This window comes from Epinephelus moara, chromosome 3 (assembly GCF_006386435.1).
Source record: "Epinephelus moara isolate mb chromosome 3, YSFRI_EMoa_1.0, whole genome shotgun sequence".
Taxonomy (NCBI): domain Eukaryota; kingdom Metazoa; phylum Chordata; class Actinopteri; order Perciformes; family Serranidae; genus Epinephelus; species Epinephelus moara.
Window position 1 is genome coordinate 40,497,326 of NC_065508.1, and position 23,708 is coordinate 40,521,033.

At 38.7% G+C, this 23,708-nt stretch overlaps 1 protein-coding gene across 1 annotated transcript in view; it reads right to left on the reverse strand.

The window, feature by feature from the left end:
* The window catches only part of dscama (Down syndrome cell adhesion molecule a), a 324,415-nt gene that overhangs the window by 251,929 nt on the left and 48,778 nt on the right, over positions 1 to 23,708 (reverse strand). Inside the window, exons 2-3 of the mRNA XM_050035201.1 lie at positions 17,358 to 17,675; positions 17,071 to 17,220 (exon numbers count right to left, since the gene is read on the reverse strand). Of these exons, the coding sequence (XP_049891158.1) occupies positions 17,071 to 17,220; positions 17,358 to 17,675 (468 nt within the window). The remainder of the gene's footprint in view (positions 1 to 17,070; positions 17,221 to 17,357; positions 17,676 to 23,708) is intronic.

A 23,708-nucleotide genomic window follows, 5' to 3' on the forward strand; every position in this document is an offset into this window, starting at 1 on the left:
TGTGTGTGTGTGTGTGTGTGTGTGTGTGTGTGTGTGTGTGCGTGCGTGCGTGCGTGCGTGCGTGCGTGTGTGTGTGTGTGTGCAGTTGAGAGAGAGAAAAGAAAGAAAGAGAGAGACACCAGTGTGCTCAGAGCAGACAGCTGTTGGCAATGGGATCAAAGAGGAAATTAGCAGCTAAGTTGAGAAGTGGTAGTAAATGTGTAAACTAGTGTCAGATATTTTCTCTGTTTCTGTAAATAGACTGCAGTAATCAGTAACTCAGTTTGGTATTTCTTCATGTATATGAATAACCTGATATCACTGTGCTCATGTAAACACCATCTCCCGATTATGATCATAACCAGGCAAGCTTCATAAATGGGTTATTCCAACACATTCTCATCCCAAGTCATCACACATAGCCACTTTTTTGGTGGCCTTTCATGTCCACATGTTACGTGCTAGGTATCCTCCTGCGTCTGCTGTTTATGTTCCACGATGCCGCAGGGACATCAATAAAAGCATGTGGTTAGGTTTAGGTAGGAAAAATACCTGGTTAAGTTAAAAAAAATAACAACAAACAACCAAGAAAAAAAAAACAAAAAACATCATGGTTTGGCTCTACATTCACACGAGAAGAAAACTGCGAGCTCCTGAGTGAAAGTCAGAGATTTGTTGGATGCATCCATCACCCGTCCCCCCTGCCCCATGGGGACTTTCCTCTTCCTTATATTAAGTCATTACCAGCAGCATTTCAACCTGTTGCCATCCAGCAGTGTATCATACCGCCACAACAGGTGTCGTGGGGCCGTGTTATGAACTGATGCCGCCCGTCCACGTATCATACTGCCACAAAAGGTTATGTCAGGCTGCTTGATAGCATATCATACCACTGTGAAAGGTACCTTTTGGCATCAGGTGTCTGATGTTGAAATCACTGACAACACAGCGGTATTTGAAGACTTCATGTATACGCATCTGTTGTCAGTAAACCAGAGCCATGTATACAGTCTGGCAGCAGATGAGTATGCCTTTCTGTATTGTTTTGGGGGTTGTTTTGTTGCTTTTTTTTCCCTCTGGAGTGTCTACTGCTGAGGCAGTAGCAGTGGATTATATTGTAAAAAAATAAATACATACATATGTGAAAAGAACCCTGATATTTTAACAAGTATAAATGGTAGAAATGAAGAGGTCATAGTACACATGACCCAAAAGAACTGAAAATGTTGATATTCAATTGGTTTCTGTAGCTGAAAGTAGGCAAAAAGTAGTCAATTGAAATATGTTTGGTGGAAGCTGAAATAAGAAGAATTCAGATTTAATGCTAAATCACCATTCACATAATAAGCCCACCACAAAATAATAAGTGTGCCATCTGCTTGCACAAGAGGCACACAGAATGAACTTAAATTTTTTATCCATCTTGCCAGCACCGGAATTTCCCTGCCTATTTACAAGCAAAAATCCACCAGATGATGCAAAACACATCACCCAGCAGATGTGAGCTGGCTCTCAGGCTGTTACCTGAAGTACAGATTGTACTTCTGAATTTTTGTATGCCCACCACCACCACTGACACAAAGAGTATAGAGTTGGATCAAGCGAGAGAGAGAGAGAGAGAGAGAGAGAGAGAGAGAGAGCCCCCTCTCCCTCTCTTTCTTTCTCTCTCATTCATATTCTGACCAAAGTCTGATCAAACAATTAAACTAGCCAGTTTAGAGTCCAGTTATGTTCCAAACACAAAGAAATAATTTATGGTAAATTTCTAGTCTAAATGCACTGATAACTAATGTGGGGGGAAAAAAAAGAAAAAAGAAAAACAAATAGGTCAGGATACTTATTCAACATTGATACTCAGGATACAAAGTGCATTGCCTATTTCTAAATTTCTAACCCAAAATATTTTCAGAAACAAATTTTAACTTACTGTTTATCTCTTACTGGTACACAATATGATGTCAGTTAGTTATTACTACTACTACTACTAATAATAATAAAAAGTAACCTTAAAACAACACAGTATCTTAATGGCAAGGCTTGAAGAAAGAGGCTTAAAACTTTGATCAGATTAAACACAATAGTCATGGAAAATGTTTAAAAACCTTTAATAAGTAAAAATTCATGCAAATTGAATTTGAAAAACATCAAAAATTAAATACTGTCTATACGTTTGTTTTTCGTTCCGTTCCTCTCAGACAACCACTATGGAACAGCCCATAGGAATGCATGCATTAAAGACTGTAAGCATATTTAAGCACAATTTACAGAAACAATTTATCAGACTAAACTATCATAACCCTCTTCAGAACAAGATAGTAAGTTATATTTCAGTGTTTGAATATTTGCTTTAAATTTAAATATCTTTCCAGAGTCTTTTGTGTGTGTTTCCTGACAGGCTGTTCACCATTCGTTGTTTTGCTGCTGGGTTGCTGGCAGTTTGGTGTGTTCTTCATTTATAAATTCTAATTTATCCTCAATAAAATCATCTGGGAGTGCTAATTTTACCCTGTTCTTCTTAGAAGAGTCGTAGAATAATATTGTATTGTATTCTGTAAATGAAAAATGAAAATGAAAAATGCATGTAAAATATGTGCTCCGCAGAGGGGACTCACAAAGTGCACTGTTACAGTAGACTATAAAGTGTTATGCCTGAATGTTATTGGAGCTCTCATTATTTATATTATGTAAGTTAATTTGTAGAGATCAGATAAAAAATTATGATGACTGTAATGTATCTGCACAGTATATAAACCTAAATGAACAATAGCAAAAAATGTAATGGTGGGAATTCACAAACATATCATGTTACTTCAAAGTAACATTTGCATTTCAAGATGTTTCAGCATGTTTTCTATTAGTTTGTTATCAAAGTACATTAAGCAATTAAAATGAAATTTTACTCATCTATTATTGTGAATCCACCTTTTTTCCCCAGATTGTAAAATGACAGAAAAAGATGTGTTCAGACCATTTTTGTGGAGAGTTGTTGAAGCTGAACCATGCAAGGAAGGCTTCAAAAATGGACTCAGCATGGCCTCCAGAGTGCCATGTGACAATATAAGCAGTACTATTAGTTTTCGTAGGGCCCTGGCTCTTTTAAAAAATAATACTATTATTATTATAATATATTACATTATTAAATATATATATATTATTAAACATGTTAAAAATAATACAAACACAAAATAAAACTGAAAGCAATAAAAACAAAAACAAACAGGATTCTCAGCAACATATAAGCAACTAATGAGCAACTCAAATAATATCGCTCATGTTCAGAAGTGGTGAGAAGTTAAAAGTTAAAAACTTTTCTGGTCCTACCCCCTCTTATTTTTTACATTTTAATCACAGAAAATACAAGTTCAGTTTTTAAAATATTGTATCATATTTAAGGACATACTGTGTGAGTGTCAGTAGCCCAAATTGGGTATGTTACATAGAGGAAAGTCATAGAAGGTTAATTGTAATGTGAGATTGTTCATTATCAACCGGCCACCATATTGTTTTTTAGGAAAAGCAACTTGCATTTTGTCATCATTTTTTTACAGTCCCATCCAATTATTTATGTAAGAAAAGAAATTGTGTGTGTGTGTGTGTGTGTGTGTGTGTGTGTGTGTGTGTGTGTTTCTTTCCTGTGTATCTAAATGGCTGAACAAGGTCACATGATCTGGTCTCCATTTTGAAGTGCTCTGCATGTGCGCAGGTTCAGCAGCTTGTCAGACACAGCACACAGAGATAAACACACATAGCTGTTAACCACACATAGAACTTTAAACCTGCACCTCCCTAACACCAAGAGCACAGAGGTGACAGCCATAAAAAAAGAAGAAAGAAACAAGAAAAACAAGAAACCGGCTAACAGGCAGTGAGCTTAATGGCTGCTGAGAGAGAGGAGCTTATCTTCACACCATAGCTAATATGTGCTTCTCAATTAGATGGAGGCTCTCTTTCTCTTTTTCAATTTTTTTGTTCAATTTCTCCAAGCAATTTATTTTGTGTGTGTGTGTGGGGGGGGGGGGGCGCATTTACCATATTGGCTAACACAGGATGAGTCATAGCCAGCTCCAGCCAATCAGGAAGAGCTGACAGTGTCAACTCAGACCCTCAGCAACAACATGACTATTATGACTATTTACTGTATGCAAGAGAAAAAAATGGGGTTCATCCCTGCTCATCCAACAAACCATACACACACACACACACACACACACACAGAAACAGTATATTCTGTTGTTTCTTTATATGAACATAATTAAATTAACTGACTTAAGTTGTATCTTAAATCTGCACTCTTACTGTCACTAAGACAAATATGTAAAAACTAAACCTGTCATAGTAACATTTTGATAACTGAAGAAAGAGCAGTAGCACCAAGCATGCCATTTAAACATGTTTCCTTCGCTTTCAGAAGGCAGTCACAGATATTTTTAGACAGTTCACTTTATATTCTGCATCATGAATTACCTCAGTTTATTCAAAGGACACAAATTTCTTTGTCTTCTGAATTATATTTACAGAGGGTTAGGGTTAGGGTTAGGGTTATTAAATTCTTTCAAGCTATTCTGTTCAAACATATAAATATATCTTGAACAAAACACTGCTAAACTATTTTAAATCTTGCATTGAAATAACAGGAAAATCTTGGTTATTATCACAATAAGTAGCCCTACAGTAAATATAAATTTAACTGTTTTAGGTTTTAATTTAAGAAAAATAAAGATGTAATAAAATATATTATAAAGATGTATTATTATTGTTATTGTTATTATTATTATCATCATCATCATCATTATTATTAACATCATTATTATTATCATTATTATTTTGTCATTTAATAAATCAGATAAATGCTCCATTTAAAAAAGAAATCTATTAATATGCAGCTTTGAAATTTAAATATTCATATTTTTTCTAAAACATTTCTATACTATTGTCTAATATATTAAAACCTTTATTTCTGTCGATTGTTTATTCAAAAATCATTTTTGTCAATCTAATTATCTTTTGATTCACCACAACTAAATGAACGTAATGAACATAAAAACATCCCCTTTTTTGTTTTTATTTTCAGTCAGTTTAGTTCATAAATTTAAAAGAAAATTTAAAATCATAATTAATAAACATATAAGTGGTCAGTCTTGTCTCTGGGCTTCCAAAATCTTCTGCTCCAACCTGATTCTTAATCATCCTTTCTCACCACCTGCTCCTCCACTCTCATTTCAGAGTCAAGGTTACATATTACAGCTCGAAGAACACTGCTGCAGGAGTGTACTCGCACATGACAGGGTACCTGGACAGAGACGGCCAACCCATACAACATGCACTGCTTGGGGATATCACTGTTGTGAGACGTCAGTCTATCAAGGTGATTGCCCATGGTGACTCATCTTCAAAAATACCTTTCCACAGGTCACCATAATACTCACACCGTTGAATTAATGTACTTTATTATTTGCAGTTTTGAGTAGCTTTGTGGAGCAGGGGGAGGAATCTTTAAGGGGGATTATCTGCTGACTGATTTTTGGGATGGCTACAGTTGGTACCTTGTTCTTCACGTCTGTGCAAATTTTGCTGTTGGTTGCTTACAGTTGTATATCGAAATTGTTATGCAGTGCATTTTCCCATCCGACTTGCAGCTAAAGTGATTTGGTGAGAGACAACAATCTGATTGAACTAAAACTGGAAGATGATAAGCCACATTTGAGGCCTGCTGAGCTTTTGCAAGTAAACCATGATTTATGTTAAAATGTCTGTGTCAACAAAATGAGGCACCGGTCTGCCCTCGCACAAACAATCACACGTCAGTCAGGGTGATGCAGTGATGTCCGCTGACATTTAATTTCTTGCTTGTCCCTTGTTATAAGACCAGTCATGAGGATGTAAAATTAAGGGCTTGCATGTCATGAGTCTGCATTGAAGCTCAAGTCATGATGTTTTTCCCCTTTCTTTTGCTCTTTTCCTTGCTATATAAAATGCAGCACAGATAGAGAGAGGGAGAGAGGGAGGGATGGAGGCTATGAATAGGCAGAGTGAGTGGCATGCATGGACAGCCCCTCTGTCTCTCAAAGACACTGCAGCAGCTGCATGCACGCGATAAGAGCAACCATTCACAGCCAACCCCCCCTTTCCTCCTCCTACACACCAACACACACCAATATATTTTCTCCTCTCCCTCCCTGTCTCTCTACAACACACACACACACACACACACACACACACACGTTCATATGCACATCAGCCACTCTGCAGGTTCCTACACAGATGCTGAGATTTCAAGCAGCCTTTGTCACCAGTCAAAGGTCCTCCCCGCACATCATTCTGTTTTTTTCCAAATTTCGCTATGACGTCATTGTAAAGCAGGGTTGAACATGGATGAGATGGAAAGGTGTGGGGGAAATCATCTTATCACTGACAGAGAGCAATCACAAAGCACTCAGCAAGCAGCAACAGAAGCATCTCCATAGCACTGTGAATGGCGTCTGTCCGCCAAATCCACTGCTGAGTTTGATTTCAGATTTTTTTCCTGGTATTCTTCAGTGAACTCATATGTTGTGTATTCCAGGTCCTGTCTTCTAATGTGTGCCATAATTTGCTGTGATGTGGGTAAGGTCATCGTTTTACATCAAAACCATAACTTGCATTATGTCACCTTGCATCCCTAAGATATTTAGGCCTGAATTATTCATGTCATTTTGCCTCCTCCCACCCAGATAGGGAGGAGATCTTTGTGGACTAATGTCCCTCTATACAAACAATCTCAACCTATCCCAGTCCAGCCCTCTTAGCACTTTAATATCCAGCTTTCAGGATTGTGCTTTACATACAGCTGGAGCCTCAGCGCCTTATCAAACATGCACCCACACAACAAATCTTTTCTCCAATATGTGGCACGTATGTATATATCCAACCACCAGTGACATCCATGCCGATCACTTTGATCCACTAATAACATCCAGCCCCATATCCATACAGTCCACACAATGTCTAAGTGCCAATTAATTGGTGGCTCTTTCCACGATTAGCTCATGTTGCGCTTATAGCTAATCTGTACCTTGGCAGGGAGCCACGCATGACCTGGCTTCCATCCAGGTCTGGGAGCCGCGGAGGAAGCAGCCATGAGCTAGCCCAGCATAGCACTGAGCAGCCTGGAGAAGATGTGCCAAACAGCAGCAGCACAGAGAGACCTCACTGTTTATCAAAGATTAAGCAGTGTTTAGTATCTCTCCCCGACCCTCCTCCTCCTGCCTGCGCTCAAATATACGCATGCGTGTTCACACACACACACACACACACACACACACACACACACACACACACACCATCACCTCCAGCTCACACCCTAATTGTTCCTAGCCCTGAGAGTTTAATAAAGAACAAATTGTGGTTATTGGTGAGCAAACAGCACAGTACTGAGGTGGGAGTGTGATCATGGCAGTGCCAGTGCAGTTAAGAGACAGAACGAGCATCAGCCAATTTAATTAAAATCTCTGTCAGTCTCGGGCTATGACTGGAGCTGGCTGTGTGGAGACACATGAAGTGAGCACACAGAGCATATTCTAATGCTGATGTTTTACAGTTTTACACTTATGACACATTTCTTATAACGTTATTTTAACTGCAAAGTCATCTTTACAGTCATGTTTTCTACTTGTTATGTTGTAATGAAGCATTTATAATGTTGCTTCACTGCAGTGTAAGGTTTGACACAATCAGCATTCCAACCATGACTTATTAGACATCTCTCAAATGACTGCAGCTGTTTGGAGTCTTCTGCAGGGGGCACTGAAGCAAAAAGAAAACACTATTTATACTCTGCTTCAAGAGACACACACCTATTTTACCTGCAGAGAGGTTGGCAGTTGAAATTAGTACACTATTTACTCACAGGTTAATATTACATGAACTGTAGTAATACAATAATTTGGTATCTTACTCTTTTTTACTCTGATCTACACATCAGAGTCTGTCTGTAACATTTTTGAAAAGTGTGAATATGTGAATAGAAGTATGATTACACTTTTATCACAGTTTTTATTAAGACAGTTTTGCTCAATCAAGCCTTATGAAAACTGTAAGACCAATTTAACTATGATTTCAGCTGCACAGGTTAGCTTTAAAATAATAACTATTAAACATTTGTGACAGTCAGAAGTGGTCATCATTACAAAATGTAATTAATACTTCTCTTTAATACTGGCTGTTGCATATCAGTTTTTTAAGTAACATAATGCTGTACTGTTTTATGGGCTTAGCAGATTTGCGCATTTTTTTTATCCTGTAGCTTATCATGCTGAATGCAACCTGCCCAGCCCAAGTGAATCTACCCGTCATGTTCCCATAATGCTTTGTGGCAGCTGCAGCCAGATTCATGCACACAGGTATTGATTTTCTTCCCAGTTTTTTTTTTTTTCCCTTCAGTGCAACCCTTTATTTATCTCGCTAAGCCCCCGCCACTGGGCATGAGGAGAGAAACCAGCTCGCAGCTTGTGAGAGAACACAGTGAATTCAACATGAGAAATGCTCACCACATAACCTGGATTCATTTTAATTTATCTGTTATTTATTTGCCACCACTGCTCTGATAATCCTGCTCTGTGTGTAATGCATGCGTAGGTATGCATGTGTGCATGTGCATGTGTATTTGTGCTGTCTGTCCATCCTTCCATACAAACACTCCATTCTCTACAGGCCACCTGACCCATTTTCTGTGTGAATAACAATACTCCAGCCAATCATAGGCAGACAGAATGGCGGATGCTGGAAAAAGACTACATCCAGCCTGTCACACGTCAGAGTCCCAACCCTGCCTGTCGACAGATCTAGGCAAGGATGGATGGAGAGAGAGAGAGAGAGAGAGAGAGTTTGTAATCCTCTCTCTTCTTTCCCCTCCTTACCTCCCCTCCTTCTCCCTCTACATCTCCACCACAGGGACCAGTAAAACCATTACCCACCCACCCCAGCCCCTGGCTCAAGGTTGTGCTGCACCAATGGCTGAGCTTCCTACATAGCATGCTAAGAAAAGGGCAAAGCCGACAGCGAGTGAGCTGCAAGGCTGCTCACAACAAAAGACACCCATTATACCACACTACCCCCGGCCAAATGATTACCTTCAATTCTAGCTCTACACAAATGTTTACAGTGGCGTTACACTGATACAGGAAAGTCACTGTCCATCAAAAATACACCTGGGCTTTAATGCAAAAAAAAGAACTGAAATGTATATACACAACCTCCTTTTTTCATTTATGCAGCTACATGTTAGTGAAACATTTCTGTAAATTGATAACATGTTTAGTTGAGTGTAGTTTGGTTTGTTTTACTCATTTTCCAACTGATACAACTCAAATAAACAAAAGAAAAAATAGTAATATTAAGAACTCATTAATTTTTAAGTGGTAAAAAAAATAAAATAAATTTTGCTGACCAAAAACACATAGGCTGAAGCCTTAGCTTATTGCACTTACCCTTTTACCATTAATTGGTTTGTACTGCTCCCTTTAGATTCATGCAATGAAAATAAAAGAAACAAGCATATCCAAATAAATGTATATTATATACCCAAAACTCCCCCCAAAAAAATCATGTACACACATTAGTGTTCATAACACCATTTTTTTATTTCTTAATTACTAAACAATAATTATAATATATATTGGGAAAAACTGGAATGTAATGTGAGTGTTACACAGGCAGGACGGCAGAGGAGATACCCACACACCAACGTAACTGAGCTAGAGAGCCACAAAAAGGTCCACAGGCTGAAATCAATGCAAAATAGTCCATATATTCAAAACATCTGTGCACAAACAATGTGCTCAAAGTGCAAAAAAATAAACTGATGAGGAGTGCGTAAAAACAGATGCAAAAATATCAGTCCTTGAATATCATCAGTGCACAGCAGCCCTAACACTTTGCAGTGTTGCAAAGGCTACATCATTGCCCACTGTATTTGTTTAGTGTTAGTATATTATAAAAAAATATCATAAAAGAAACGTGACCCTCAGTCATATGCTGGTTTTCTAAAATGCCACTCAGTCATCAAAACTGAGAACACCTCATCTATCTTTTTTGTTTCAAAATGCTTTAAAATGGCCAGTCAAACTTCTCTTCTGGGCGGAGTTCACCCCCAATCCCCCATGAAGGCTAAATCACAAAAGGTGTAGATTAAAAATGTTCCACGCAGTGTTTATGATTCTTATAGCTCCCTTCTGTAGCATAAAAACTGGATTTGTGATTGTTTTGTATGTATTTCTTTAAAACTCCAAACTGTAGGTAATGTATGGTACTATAGAAGGGTGGCACAAGTAATGAATTTAGATGGAGTACTTTTTGTGTGTGTGTGTGTGTGTGTGTGTGTGTGTGTGTGTGTGTGTGTGTGTGTGTGTGTGTGTAATATTGCAACAGACTTTTTTTTACATGCTTTATACATGATTTCCAACATGTTTTATGGTTTAATACAACTCCCCAGTTTTTTTTTTTTAGAAATTCTCTCTATTTCAACATTTTTATCATTATTATTGGTTCCAATATTATAGATTTGATTTAATTTAAATTTAATGCCAGATTCTTAATATCAAACCATCATTTTAATATTTTCTATTCTGTTTCTACTGTCTTTAGAAGCTGCTCAGTCCATAGGGACTTGGGTTGGGAACCGGAGGGTCGCCTGTTCGAGTCCCCGTCCGGACCAAAATATGGAGCGTGGACTGGTGGCTGGAGAGGTGCCAGTTCACCTCGTGGGCACTGCCGAGGTGCCCTTGAGCAAGGCACCGAACCCCCCAACCGCTCGGGACGCCTCACCAAGGGCAGCCCCCTCACTCTGACATCTCTCCACTTTGTGCATGTATAGGTTCTGTTTGTGCATGCGTGTGTCTTTCGGACCTGTGTGTAATTGACAAGCAAGAGTGAAAACATTGAATTTTTCACTCTTCAGTAAATAAACTAAAATAAACCTTTTTTGGACTCTTATCTCATATAATTATGTACATTATACCTTATAAACAACTTTAGACCCAGTACTGAACCTTGTGGAACCCCATGTGATGTATCATTGTTTATTTGCACATACTGATGTCTCTTATCAAGATACTAATCCAAGAGTACACTAGCCCTCTAATACCATACATTTCCTTATTAATAATCTATGATCACTTGTGTCAATGCCTTTTTTAAATCTATGAATTCCCCCCACAGTATTTTCCTTATTTTCTAATGCTGTGGATATTTTTTTAATCAACTCCATCTCTGCCATTTCAGTGGATTGATTGGATCTGAAACCATATTGATGGTCAAGTTTTTCTATGAAATGATCAAGTCTATTACCAAAACATTTTTCTAAAGAAACTGGTCTATAGTTAAAAAATAAGTGTATATCTCCCTTTCTGTGGAGAGGAATGACCTTTGCTGTTTTCATTTTGTGGGAAATACGCCTGTTTGGAGTGACAGGTTGCAGGTATGAGTCAGTGATTTTGCTATATATACTTTTTTACATTTTTAATTAATGTCATGTCAATATCAGTACAATCAGTGGATTTCTCACTCTTAAAATTGTTTAACAAGTCAATTAATTCCTTCTCTTCAGTTCTCTTGAGAAATATGGTGTCAGAATTTATATCAACAATCATCTACACCGTACTTTATTATTCATTTTGTAACTGTTAGCATAGTGTGGTCAAACACACCCACCACAGGACGCCTTAAGGTTGATTGAATGTATCCATAGTGACAAGAATGAGTTGAAAACACACAGGTCAGCTTAGTTTTGCTTACATCAACTGCCGTCAACTGGGCAACCCTAAACCCACAGACATTTGCATGGCTCAATACCAATCTCTGTAGCTGTCTAGAAATGGATGAGAAGGAATGGAGGAGAAAGAGTGGGCACTGTGGGCACTGTGGAAACACATGATAATGTCCAGCAGCCTTTTGATAGTAACTCTTGATATTTATTTCAAGGACCCATTATGCACAGCCAATTAAACCGACATAGTGTGGCTGGCTCTTCTCCCTCTCAGCAATGGCTGTGGGGATCGAGACTGGCTGCTCCTAACTCCAACACACATCCCAGATGTCAACGAATATGAAGGAAGCTGTGAAATGTACTGGCAATTGGCCAGACTGAAAGTGTTAGTGCAATCTATCCTTAAATAACTGTCTCGAGGCCTACATGCTACCAAACCCAGCAGCACTGCTGGCGGTAAATATAAGATATTAACTGGGTGTTCTTTGGGAAGCAACTAGTAGATGTGAAAGGTGTGTTTACCCACGTAATAGTTATTACATGCATGTATAAGATAGTGATAGACAGTCATACAAAGAGCTAGCATGAGCAAAAAAAGAAAAGATTGAAACTGCGGGGAGATGAGGGAGAACAGAACAGAGCAAAGAGAATCTGTGTGATGGCCGACGGCCCTTGTGCTTAGCTTGTGTGCTGAATGAAAAGAAGCCCCTGTGTGTGTGTGTGTGTGTGTGTGTGTGTGTGTGTGTGTATTTGTATGCGTGCAGTTCTGCTCAGTAGTGCTGGGGGGTCGGTCCCCTCTAAGCCCTACTGGAGCTGAATGCAGAGAAGGCAGCATCAGGCCAAGGCAAATGACTACAAGGCCTCCTCAGTGACAGCAGCGCAGGCTGCACCTGGGGAATGGCCCTGTACAGCAATACAGTGGCAGCCAGCAACAGTCCATCACATCCCAAAAAGCAACACCATAGGAAGTGCACACATTTCCTCCAGGCATCCATAAGTAAGATACAAGGTTTTAGATTGTTTTTTTCTTGTTGTTCTTTTCTAAGGTAATTCTGAAATCCCTTCCTGGTGAGGTGTATCAATCACAGTGATCATCTTTCTTTTTTTCTTTTCTTTTTTTTAAACAGCCAGCCAGCTATTTAGAATTTAGGACATGGGTCATCCACCACACAATGGGAACTGGCCTTCACCAAGACCTTCAGCGCTTCAAAACAGTTCTGACATTTTCCACACATACTGTACAGCTCCATCTTAACATATGGTGTTACAAGTCATTCTTATACATCATCCACCCTATATGGTTAAAATGCACAAAATGTAATATGTGTAAATTATCACAAAACACAAAAACACTTACTCTCAAAGGAAACCTTTTCTTTATGGCCTACAACAAGGGGGAAAAAACTCAGTGCTGTTTCTAAAGCAAGAATTTCAAATTTACATCATCAACCTGGTCTCACTCCGAAGTTGTCAAAAAACGGCATATGTTCAGCAACTTCTGGTGTCAGACACTTATGAAAAAGCTGTCTTTTCATGTCAGCATGATACTGGTTGCTGTTATTGTTTAACAGTGCCTGACCACATCAGGGGGAAATACAGCTGGACAACAACAAAAGTTAAGGTGGTGGAAGTCCAAGTAGGGTGGGCATGAAGGGGTGGTGGGTGGTTTCAACAACCACCAACTCCCACCTGAGAGGCCGGTGTTTGTTTCCTGTAAGACTGTAAAGTCAAACCCTGTTTTTTTTTCCTAAACCCAACCACATGCATCTGCTGTTGAATGAAAAATAAAATGTCAATTTGCGGAGTTGTACTGACATAGTGTGTTTTTTTTTAAAGAGACTGTATGCAAACTGTACATTCCCTGTGAAAATGGAAGTCTATTTTGAGAACACACAATGCATGTAGCAGGCTGAAGTTGACACAATGTCCCAGTACATCAACAACCAACGCATCCAGGGTACCTTGCACGTTATATCTTGACATGTCCATGACCAAATGTCGATGTGTGACAAGGTCGGAGTGAGAATGTGTTGACGTTATGTGTTTTCTGACATCCATGTTTATTCACTGTTTGTCAAACAAGTTTGATTTTCCAACAACAGATCCCTTGCTCAATGGCCTGCTGTGAAGTCTTGAATGTCACATGAGCACACCATAATGCTAAAACAATCATTTTTAATCCCACAGATTAAGAAAATAATTTCTAAAAAGTCCACTAATATAAGATAAAGATAGCTATGTCACGCATTTAAAAATACTACATTATCATACAGTTGTGAAATAAACCGAAAACAACTCATCTCCCTGCCTGTTTCCTCATTGACCACTGAAATTCTCTTCTACTGGGAGCTGACTTCAAATGACTGTCTTGGATCAGCTCTGCTTGACAAACAGGAGGCAGCAGTCAGAAGCAGAGTTTAGTTAATGTCATGAAATGAATGTTACTGGTGCTCTGAGCTTTTGATTAGCCATATGCACCATGGTAACAGCAACAATGCAAGACATGGTAAGATTGTGAAGTTATAGTGTGTTATAATATAATATTGTGCAAACATTGTATTGTCATTGAACTAAAGCACTAACAATGTGTTTACAGTTTGTTTAGTTGGGGTCAACTTTGCCATTTTCATTCCTCCTGACAGTGGGCCTTCTTTAAAAGAGCCTTATTATACAATAACAGATTCCCTCTATTGTGTCCATAAATCATAGTAAACCGGTAAACCCATCACAAGCAGACTTGGTCCTGATTGGCTTCCCTTTCTAAACAAAAACTGAAATCTGCTTAGTCAGGACAGTTTGCAGCTTTTGAATTGATGCATTCCCCCAACTTGTCTTGATACTCACACAGATAAATGAGTGTTTGCAATGATTTATATTGTTGAATACAGATGCAAGTAGCAGTTAGTCACAGTGAAAAGAAATGGGTCACTGTTTAAACCCAGACATTATTCCACTCTGTCTCTTTTTTTTTTTGTTTTTCGGTAAACTTTCACTTCTACATATCATGCGCTAGGTATCCTCCTGCGTCTGCTGGTGATGTTCTGGGACACCGCAACCAATGCTGGTATGTCAACAAAAGCACATGGCAAGGTTTAGGCAACAAAAGCAAGTGGTTAGGTTTCAGCAACAGACACATGTGGCAACAAACGCCAGGATGTCAACAAAAGCTCGTGGTGGGGTTTAGGCAACAAAAGCAGTGGTTAAGTTTTGGCAACAAAAGCTGTAGTTAGGTTTAGGCAACAAAATCATATGGTTAAGCATGTAGCTGGAAAGTTATAGGGACTTTCCAGCTCCTTATATTACGTCTTTACTGGCATTTCAAACTGACGCAGTCCAGCAGCATATCATACCACCACAACAGGTGCCACCTGACCGCGTTATGAACTGACTGCACCCGTCTGCATGTCACACTGCCATGACAGGTGCCATCTGGCCACGTCACAAAATGACATTGCTCAGCAAAATATCATACCACCACAAAAGGTGGCTTTTGGCATTGGTGTCAGATGCTGAAATCACTGAAAAAATGGCAGTATTTGATGACTTGGGAAAAAGAATGGCCTGGTTTAGCTGCGCAGGCATGGCTAACAAGAGTTTAGCCTAATCCTTGCTTCCACACATTTGGTCACTGACTGAATAAAATACAAAACAATATCCACCTTTATTAACAAGTGATTTAGTTTATGAATGGGTGGAAATGACAAAATGTTTCCAGTTCAGTGAAATATTGATGACCTGGATATTTTTTATCTGTTTTATTAAAATCCCAGACCACTATAAAGCCACTATACTGTACTGTTAAATTTATTAGATGTCCTGACTGAATGCATTTTTCATCCTAATTTTCCATTCTTTTACAATGGAAACGGGGGTTCTTTAAGTGATGCTTTATTAGTCTACCCTGCAACAACTCAAAAAGGTCTAAGTCCAGTGAGACTTCCTGAGAGCCTGTCTGATGGGCGCTGCACATCATGCTACACCTTCCAAAGTGAAAAGCCAATTCAATTATTCATGTCAATGAAAGAAAAGCTGTATTATATATATGTATATATATATATATATATATATATATGTATATATATATATATATCTTTAAGCTTTTTGTTTGAAATTCAAGTGTTGATATTATTTTATTCATTAAAAATTAAAATGTCAGGGCTCCGTCATGGAGGTGAGAGGTTAAGCCATCTTGCATTGAACTGTCAGTTAGTGCGCATATAGACCCACAGACATGCACACAAACAAACACACATGCATAGTGCACTTAAATGGGAATGGACGGTGTGTCAGTATGTTGCGTGCACTGAGACGTAAATAAAGACCATTTGCTCATGGATTCATAGGCTTCTGTCATCCATTATTTAGTATGGAGAAGAGCAGTGAATTGGTGTCTGAATGATTTTTCTGACAGTGTTTACATGACTGATGGCTACAGATGTGATGATTTTCACAGCTCAAGATTAACAGCTGTTTTGACAGTGCAGAAATGTGTTTTTTTTCTCTGAAAGATCCAGCATTCCAAAATATTCAGTTCAACTTTGCAGCCCTACTGTAAAACAATTTAACAATTCAGTGATAAGTTCAAAAAGTCCAAATACAAAAATGTTTTAAAAAATGGGAAAACCTACAGTATATGTTCCATCCTTGCATTCACCCCTATCTGAAAACACACTTGAGGCAAATCCAGTTATGGACAATTAAGAGATTGCAATAGGTTTCAACGTGGCTGATTTCACCTCAGCGGAAAAATGTCAAATGTCAAATGTCAGCAACAAAATAAAAAAGCAGTCACTAGCCAGCATTTGCCCTCCATCCAAAAGCAAAATGACATTAGCTCTTGTCTATTGAGTTTGCTAAATGCCCCACATAAAGTGAATTTGCCCCCCAGGGCTGGGAAACAATTATGCAGGCAAGCGTTCCATTTAAGTGATTTCAATGATCGGAGAGCTGCAGTGCCTCCTATCAACCAGAGAAATGGGTCAATACACTGAAACAAAGTGACATGGCTGGCAGCCTGCATTCTCATGGAAGACCAGGCAGAGGAAGAGGAGTGAGATCTCACAGTCATTGGGTCAGACAGACATGGATGCACATACACAAACACACACAAACACACACCCACACACACACTCACAGTGGGCCTGGTTAGTTGGTACAAGCAGGGCCTTTGTGTAGGATCACGTTAGATTAGTGCAGTTTGCTCAGACCACACATACACCTCTGCTGTCACAATGCAACAATCACAACTCAGCAAAGAGGCAAACAAGATCTTTATCAGTAACCAAATACTGATGCCAAATTTCATGTGTTCACATGGAGAAAGGAGAAAAAAGGAGGATGCCATAACTTACTTTCAGCATTGATTGACATTGTATCTTTCTCCCAGGACACAACAGTGATGTAGGCCTCCACTGAGGCAGGAATAATGCACTTGAAGACCGCCACATTGCCTCTCATGGCTTTCTGGTCCTCCACCCGGACAGTGTAGGGCTCTCGTAGGACTGGGAGAAGGGGAAAGAGAGGTGTTGTGTATAAGACAGAAAACTAAGACAAGCTATTCCTCATGAATCCAAATGTATCATATTGTTTGGGTTACAACAAATCATAAGTGTGAACATTCACATTCAGGTAAACTGACCAGCCTTAATGTGGACATCTTGGCTCCTGATTCTCCCTGAGGGGTTCTCCGCTGTGCAATAGTAGGTGTTGTCATGAATGAGTTTGCTGAAGCTGGAAGGGGGGATGTGGAAGATCTGAAGGGTGCCATTGGGGTGCACATGGCGGATCCCTGGCACATCATATATCTCCTCGCTGGTAGCCAGGTACCAGCGCAGTGAGACAGGGGGCACGCCTGTGGCGGGACAGGGCACCGATGTCCCTGTGGTGCTGGCAAACACTACCTCTTGCACAGATGCATTGACAAAATATAAGCTGGAACGTAGATCTTCACAGAAAACTGCAGGGAGACAAATGAGATTCAAAACAGAAGCATTAGACAAGGTTTTTTTATTTCTTTATCTTAAAACCTGGACATTGTAAGGCAAATGTCTTTAAATAATAAAACAGAAAACTGTAGCTGCTATTGTTGAACCCCACCACATGACAGAGTAATTATCATATCTGACAACAGCACTATCCTGCATCTCTATTTCTCTTTGAATTTAGGCTGAGTGGATTTTTCCCTGATTGACCATTGTCTACACTGCAGTAGAGGGAGGTTGCAGGAGTGTTGTCTATGAAGAGACATTGCAGCAAAGCTCTAGGAGAGCAGCAATAGATGTGAAATAACAGAGCCAGCAGAGAGCCAGACCTGCCTTCACAACACCACACCCTTCCTGTAACACATGCATCCTGTAAACACAGGCATCCATTGCATATGGCAAAATATGGCAGCTGCCTCTTATTTATTATATATATATATATATATATATATATATATATATATATATATATATATATATATATATATATATACATACTAGTCCATACCCATTGGTACCTTTGTCACCTTCTATTTATGCCAGTCATCAATGCCTATGTGCAGTTTCACATAGATTGACCATATCAGTGAGTAGAAAAACGTGGGACAGACAGAATGACTGACTGACAGAATGACACACTGACAGTTTCCGTGATTATGTACAGCATACCATACCATGACTTAGTCATACCAAAAATTTGGGGGGAAAAAACAAACATTCGGCCACAGGCGCAGCCACAGTGATCGGTCGCATTTCAGCCATTTTTAAGCATTTTTCTGTTTGATTTTCTGTTTTTGTAGCGCCACCCAATTAGAGTTAAATTTCTCCAGTCACCTTGAGGCGTCCTTTTCTACATATCTACCAAGTTCAGTAAAAATCGATATGGCGGTTAGGCCTACATAAGAAATTAGCTCTGTAGCGCCCCCATTTTGTTTGATTGGGTCAATAATGGAGGGGTCCCCTTAGATTATGTGTGGTCATATGCCTACAAAGTTGCATGGTGATCGGTGAAACCCTTGAGATGTTATACACCTTTATGTGATGAGCCACGCCCTCCGCAATATTCATTGCCTTATAGAAGCTCAGTTTTAGTAAGTTTTCCAACTTTTGCCAAGAGGGAACTTTAGATATTGCTCCCTAGATTATGTTCACCCAGTTTCATGCAGATCGGTAAAACTTCCTAGGAAGAGATCAATTTTAAGGGTTTTTCAAAAAATTCAAAATGGCGGAAAATCTATATAACCGGAAGTTATCGGTTGTTGAAGCAATTTGTTCCTCATGAGGAGAGGCATCTCTGTGCAAAGTTTCATGTCTCTGTGACATACGGGGCATGAGATATGCCCATTCAAAGTTTGCAATTTCAATCGACCCTCTACCACTGTGCCAAATTTCACATGGATTGACCAAGGAGAAAAACGTGGAACAGACACACAGTCACACCCACAGACAGTTTTCCTCATTATATAGTAAGATAAAGATATATATATTAAAGTAAAATTAAATCTTTCCTTGGTAAATAAAGACTTATAGCTTAATAATATTGCATTTTGAGTATTTCCATTTGTGTGTATTGGTGATAGTTTTGGTTATCAATTTACTATGTGTGTACATTTTATGACCACTTGCCTCTGCTTCAAAATGATACACATGATGATAGAGAAATGTGCCTATCGGTCTGTACCAGTCCTGCCCCCACATGGTCTATATCAATGAGTGTGTGTGTGTGTGTGTGTGTGTGTTGTGTCCTGCCAAGTAGAGAGCGGAGAGTCGTCTTCAGTGTTTGATAATCATTAGCAAAATGACTGATAATAAAAGACATGTTAGCACAGACAGGGAGCATCCCCATTAGACAGGCTACTTCTGGAAACAGCAAGAAATATCAGTGGCAGCAACTTGACAATTTCACAGTAAGCATTAAAAAGTCCTATGAAGGTGCTGCTTTTTCAATACACACCACACAGATGTCTGCAATGCACTGCAAACAGGCAATGCTGTGCCTGAGCCTCACACTGGGCCTCAGTCACCAATGTGTGCACAGACATGTTCTTTCCCCGCGCATTATATAAGTGTGCATACAAAACTACTGTCAGATTCATAAGTGCACATCGGCCGATTTTGTTCTTATTACTGTGTGTATGTGAGTGAATTAGAATCATTCTAAATAAGCTACTAAATTCACTTTCTTCAATCAGCACATGGCCACGCCCCCATTTTTCTATATAAGGAAATATGTTTGCTTAAAGGTGTTGCTTAAAGGAGAAAGTGGTGAAGTTGTTTCTATGCACATATTAAGGCCCTGACACATCAGTGTCAGAGCCTTAATATGTGCGTAGAAACGGTCTGACACTGGTGTGACACTGGTGTGTCAGACCGTCAGTGAGCGTCTGTTAATGTAATGTAAGTCAGACAAATCTGATAAGACATTTGTTACCTTCTTCAAACATGTTCAAGCATGTCGGTCTGCGCTCTTTCCTGAAGGCATGCATGCATATCTTCCATAGTTAGATATAGTTAGATATGAAATCTTAATAGCTGCTTGAAGGTTAGTCAGAATCTTTTATATACCCTGTTCACAATAATAATAATAATAATAATTATTATTATTATAATTATTATTTTTCTTGACAAAAAAATGGTGAGAGTAGTCATCATTAGATGACAGGCAGACTCATTAAAAACAATGAAAACAAAAATTGTTTCTTTTCAATATAAACACTCACATATACTCCACTGTAAGCTAGGACTGGGGTATTCTTTTTTTATATTTAGTAAGTTAATTGTTTTAAATATTGTTTTATATTAAAGCCTTTTTCATGAAAACAGTTTAATTATGCTCTACATTTAATTAAACAGTGTGTGTTTACACTTTCTAAGACAGCTGGGCCTTCATCATTTGTGTGTGCACAGGGTCTGAAGCAGTTCTACATTTGTTGGCAGAGTAAGAAAAAAATCAGCTAATAAGATTATGATGAATCCTAGATATAAACAAAAACGTTTGTATGCAGATTTGTGTTTATGTACTGTTTATAAATGAGGCCCAATGTAATTTTACAGTTTCAAATGTACCACAATGTTGTATTTTTACTCATTTATTTATTTATTGCCACTGACAAATTATGCAATTACTACCCATGGTGCGGCATATATCAATTATTATATTTTATAATAATCAACACATAGGTTGGACTAGAAACAGGCATCAAAACACATATTCAGTTTATGATGATATGACGTTTTGGACTGTTGGTTGAACAAAAAAAAGCATTTGATGATGTCACCTTTGGCTTGACCGAAAACCTTACACAAACACAACAAAGTTGTTGGAAATCCAGTGAGTCCTTGTTGTGAATGGTTTCAGGAATAATTTTCCAACAGTAGAGACATTTCTTGGTAAACGAATAGAGGAAAAAAAACACCATTATTTGATCTGAAGTAATTATACTAAACACAACTAGTACATGTAAAATAGAAGTGGCATTGTCATGTTGTGTCAGCAACAATGTACACAAGATATTTTGGTGTTTTTCTTTCCTACTGTTTTTGTGTTTACCCTCACACAGCCAAATAACCACACATTTTCTCTTTACAAACTCATTTGCATTAATGCTTGCATTAGAAGCTGTCCTAACTTCTGTTCCCTTCAAAAGGTTTCATCTCTGATTTAAATACATACTTTATCATTGTAACAATTATATCGTATCTTTAGTGTCAAAAACTCACTGAGAATCAGTTTCCATCATTAAAATGTGAATACTGGTAAAAAAAAAAAAGGCCCTAAAAGCTGGTATGCAGTGAGTTTGTTATGTTGGTTCACACAATGTGCAGCAGAGGATGTTTCCAAGTCATTTTAACTAATGGAGAAAGTCAGTGTAATGTGATGCACTTCAGCTGTAATAACTTATTGTTCTGGATAAAAACTGACAATACAACTCTCTGCTGTAATGGACAAGCCACACTGTTGGCACACAGCCAGGATATGTATACTGGCTGGATCCCAAGCAAAGGTGGGGGACTTGTTTAATACATCCACTGCCTTTTAAATATTTCCCCTGCTGTTGGAGTTGTGGAGAAAATAATGTAAGATAACTACTGTCACTTAAAATAATAATAATTTATGACTGTATTGCTGAGATCTGAGGATGCAGAAACATTTCTGGACCATACATAACATTTGGTCAAAAGTGTTCTGTGGTTGGCTACAGGGGTAAAAGTTGAAGCAGGAATTTCTCTGCTAAAGTCACAACATCCAGGGTAATGACAGTGCTTTTTATTTATTTGTTATTATTATTATTATTATTATTATTATTATTATTATTATTAGTAGTAGTAGTAGTAGTAGTATTATCATCATTACTGTTATAAACATGTTTCCACAATTTAGGCAGCCCACTTGTTTTGCTATGCCTAATGTATGGTGACCCTAAGAACTTAACTGATTGCTAAGCTCTCAAGACAGATTCTGCAATCTACATTGTAGAATCTGTTGGCAGCCCTGTGTGAAAGACGACTAGAGAGGGGGGGAGGGCGGGGCTTTGAGTTTGAACGATGCTGCGCTTTAGCCAATCACAATGGAGGGGGCGTGGCCGAGATGTGCAGGTGTCCTCAGGAAATGTGTACCTACAGAAACAGCAAGCTCAGCGTCCATAGCGACCGCTCCAGTAATGCTGTCTCGTCAACTTGAAAAAAAAAAAAAATTTCCAGCGGATGTCTGAGTTACAACATGATTGAGCTAACTGGAGTAGTTTCATGTCGTATCCGACAACGGGAGGCTTTTAACAGATGACGTCCTGATATTAGCTTTGCTGCTGCTGTTAGCTGTCCCTTTCAGCTGCAGCCACTGATGCTTTCTAGACATCGTGATTTCCCATAACTGAATAAATACCACACATAGCAACACAAAACTGCTTTGCTAGCTCAATCATGTTGTAACTAAGATATTCGCTGGAAAAAATATTTTATTCACGGACCGTTTATTGAGTTATTACCTTATTTTTATAGTCTATGGTTATAGACAACGCTAACGGCTAACGTTTAACGTTTAACAGCTAACGGTTAGCCCAGCTAATCTACGATAACCATATTAATTACGTGCACACAGAAATAGTAACGTTTATTCAGTCATTGTGTTTATAGACTTAACAAACATCAGATTAGTCTACACGGTGATATAGTGACGTGAAAAATGTGATATATAGCTAAACTCTGCTGGTTTTCTACCCGAAGTATTTGTAAACAACACGGCGATTCCCTGGGGGCACCGCCGGAAGTGAAGGGCGTGAGGCCCCTGCACTTCCGGTTAGTCAAAAAACTCCGGGCTGTGCCTCCAGAGGTAAAGGAAGAAAAAATGTTTTTTTTTTTTTTTTTTTTTTTTAACCGATGGATTTCCAGATTGACTGATTGCAAATAAATAAATAAAAACCTGCAAAAAAAAACCCAAATCACATTCAAATGAAGAAAACATCTTCACATAGTTAATGAAATGAGCAGCAACACAAACACCGCAAGTTGCACAGAACACAAATAATTAACATGCTCAAGCATGCTAATTCCTATTTAAAATGTTAAACAGGTACATTATATCACTGGGGGCAGGCTATACAGTATGTATCAGACCACATTAGTTTACGGTAGGTGCACCTAAAAGGCAACTGAATAGCTTTTTTCCAACATGACTGGCGGTTAGTCAAATTCAGTGCATTTCTGTATTTGAATGTATGTGCTATATTTGCTGTATTTTGTTAAATCAGTGAATGTGCTTCTCAATTTCCCAATGTTTTATTTCTATGCAGGATTGTTTTCCTGGTTAACTGACGTGCTGACGTATTGCGGTAAGCGAGTTGTGTCATTTCCGGTGTTTCTGTGACAGCGTCTCTGTACTGCTCTGGTGAATTCTGCTAGCCTGTTTTCTCACTACAGTTGCTTTAACGTCTACTTCAAGTCTTAACCCACACTGGTTCTGTTTAAGCACTTATAGCTCTCCTCCTTTCTACGACTTTCTCGCTAATCTC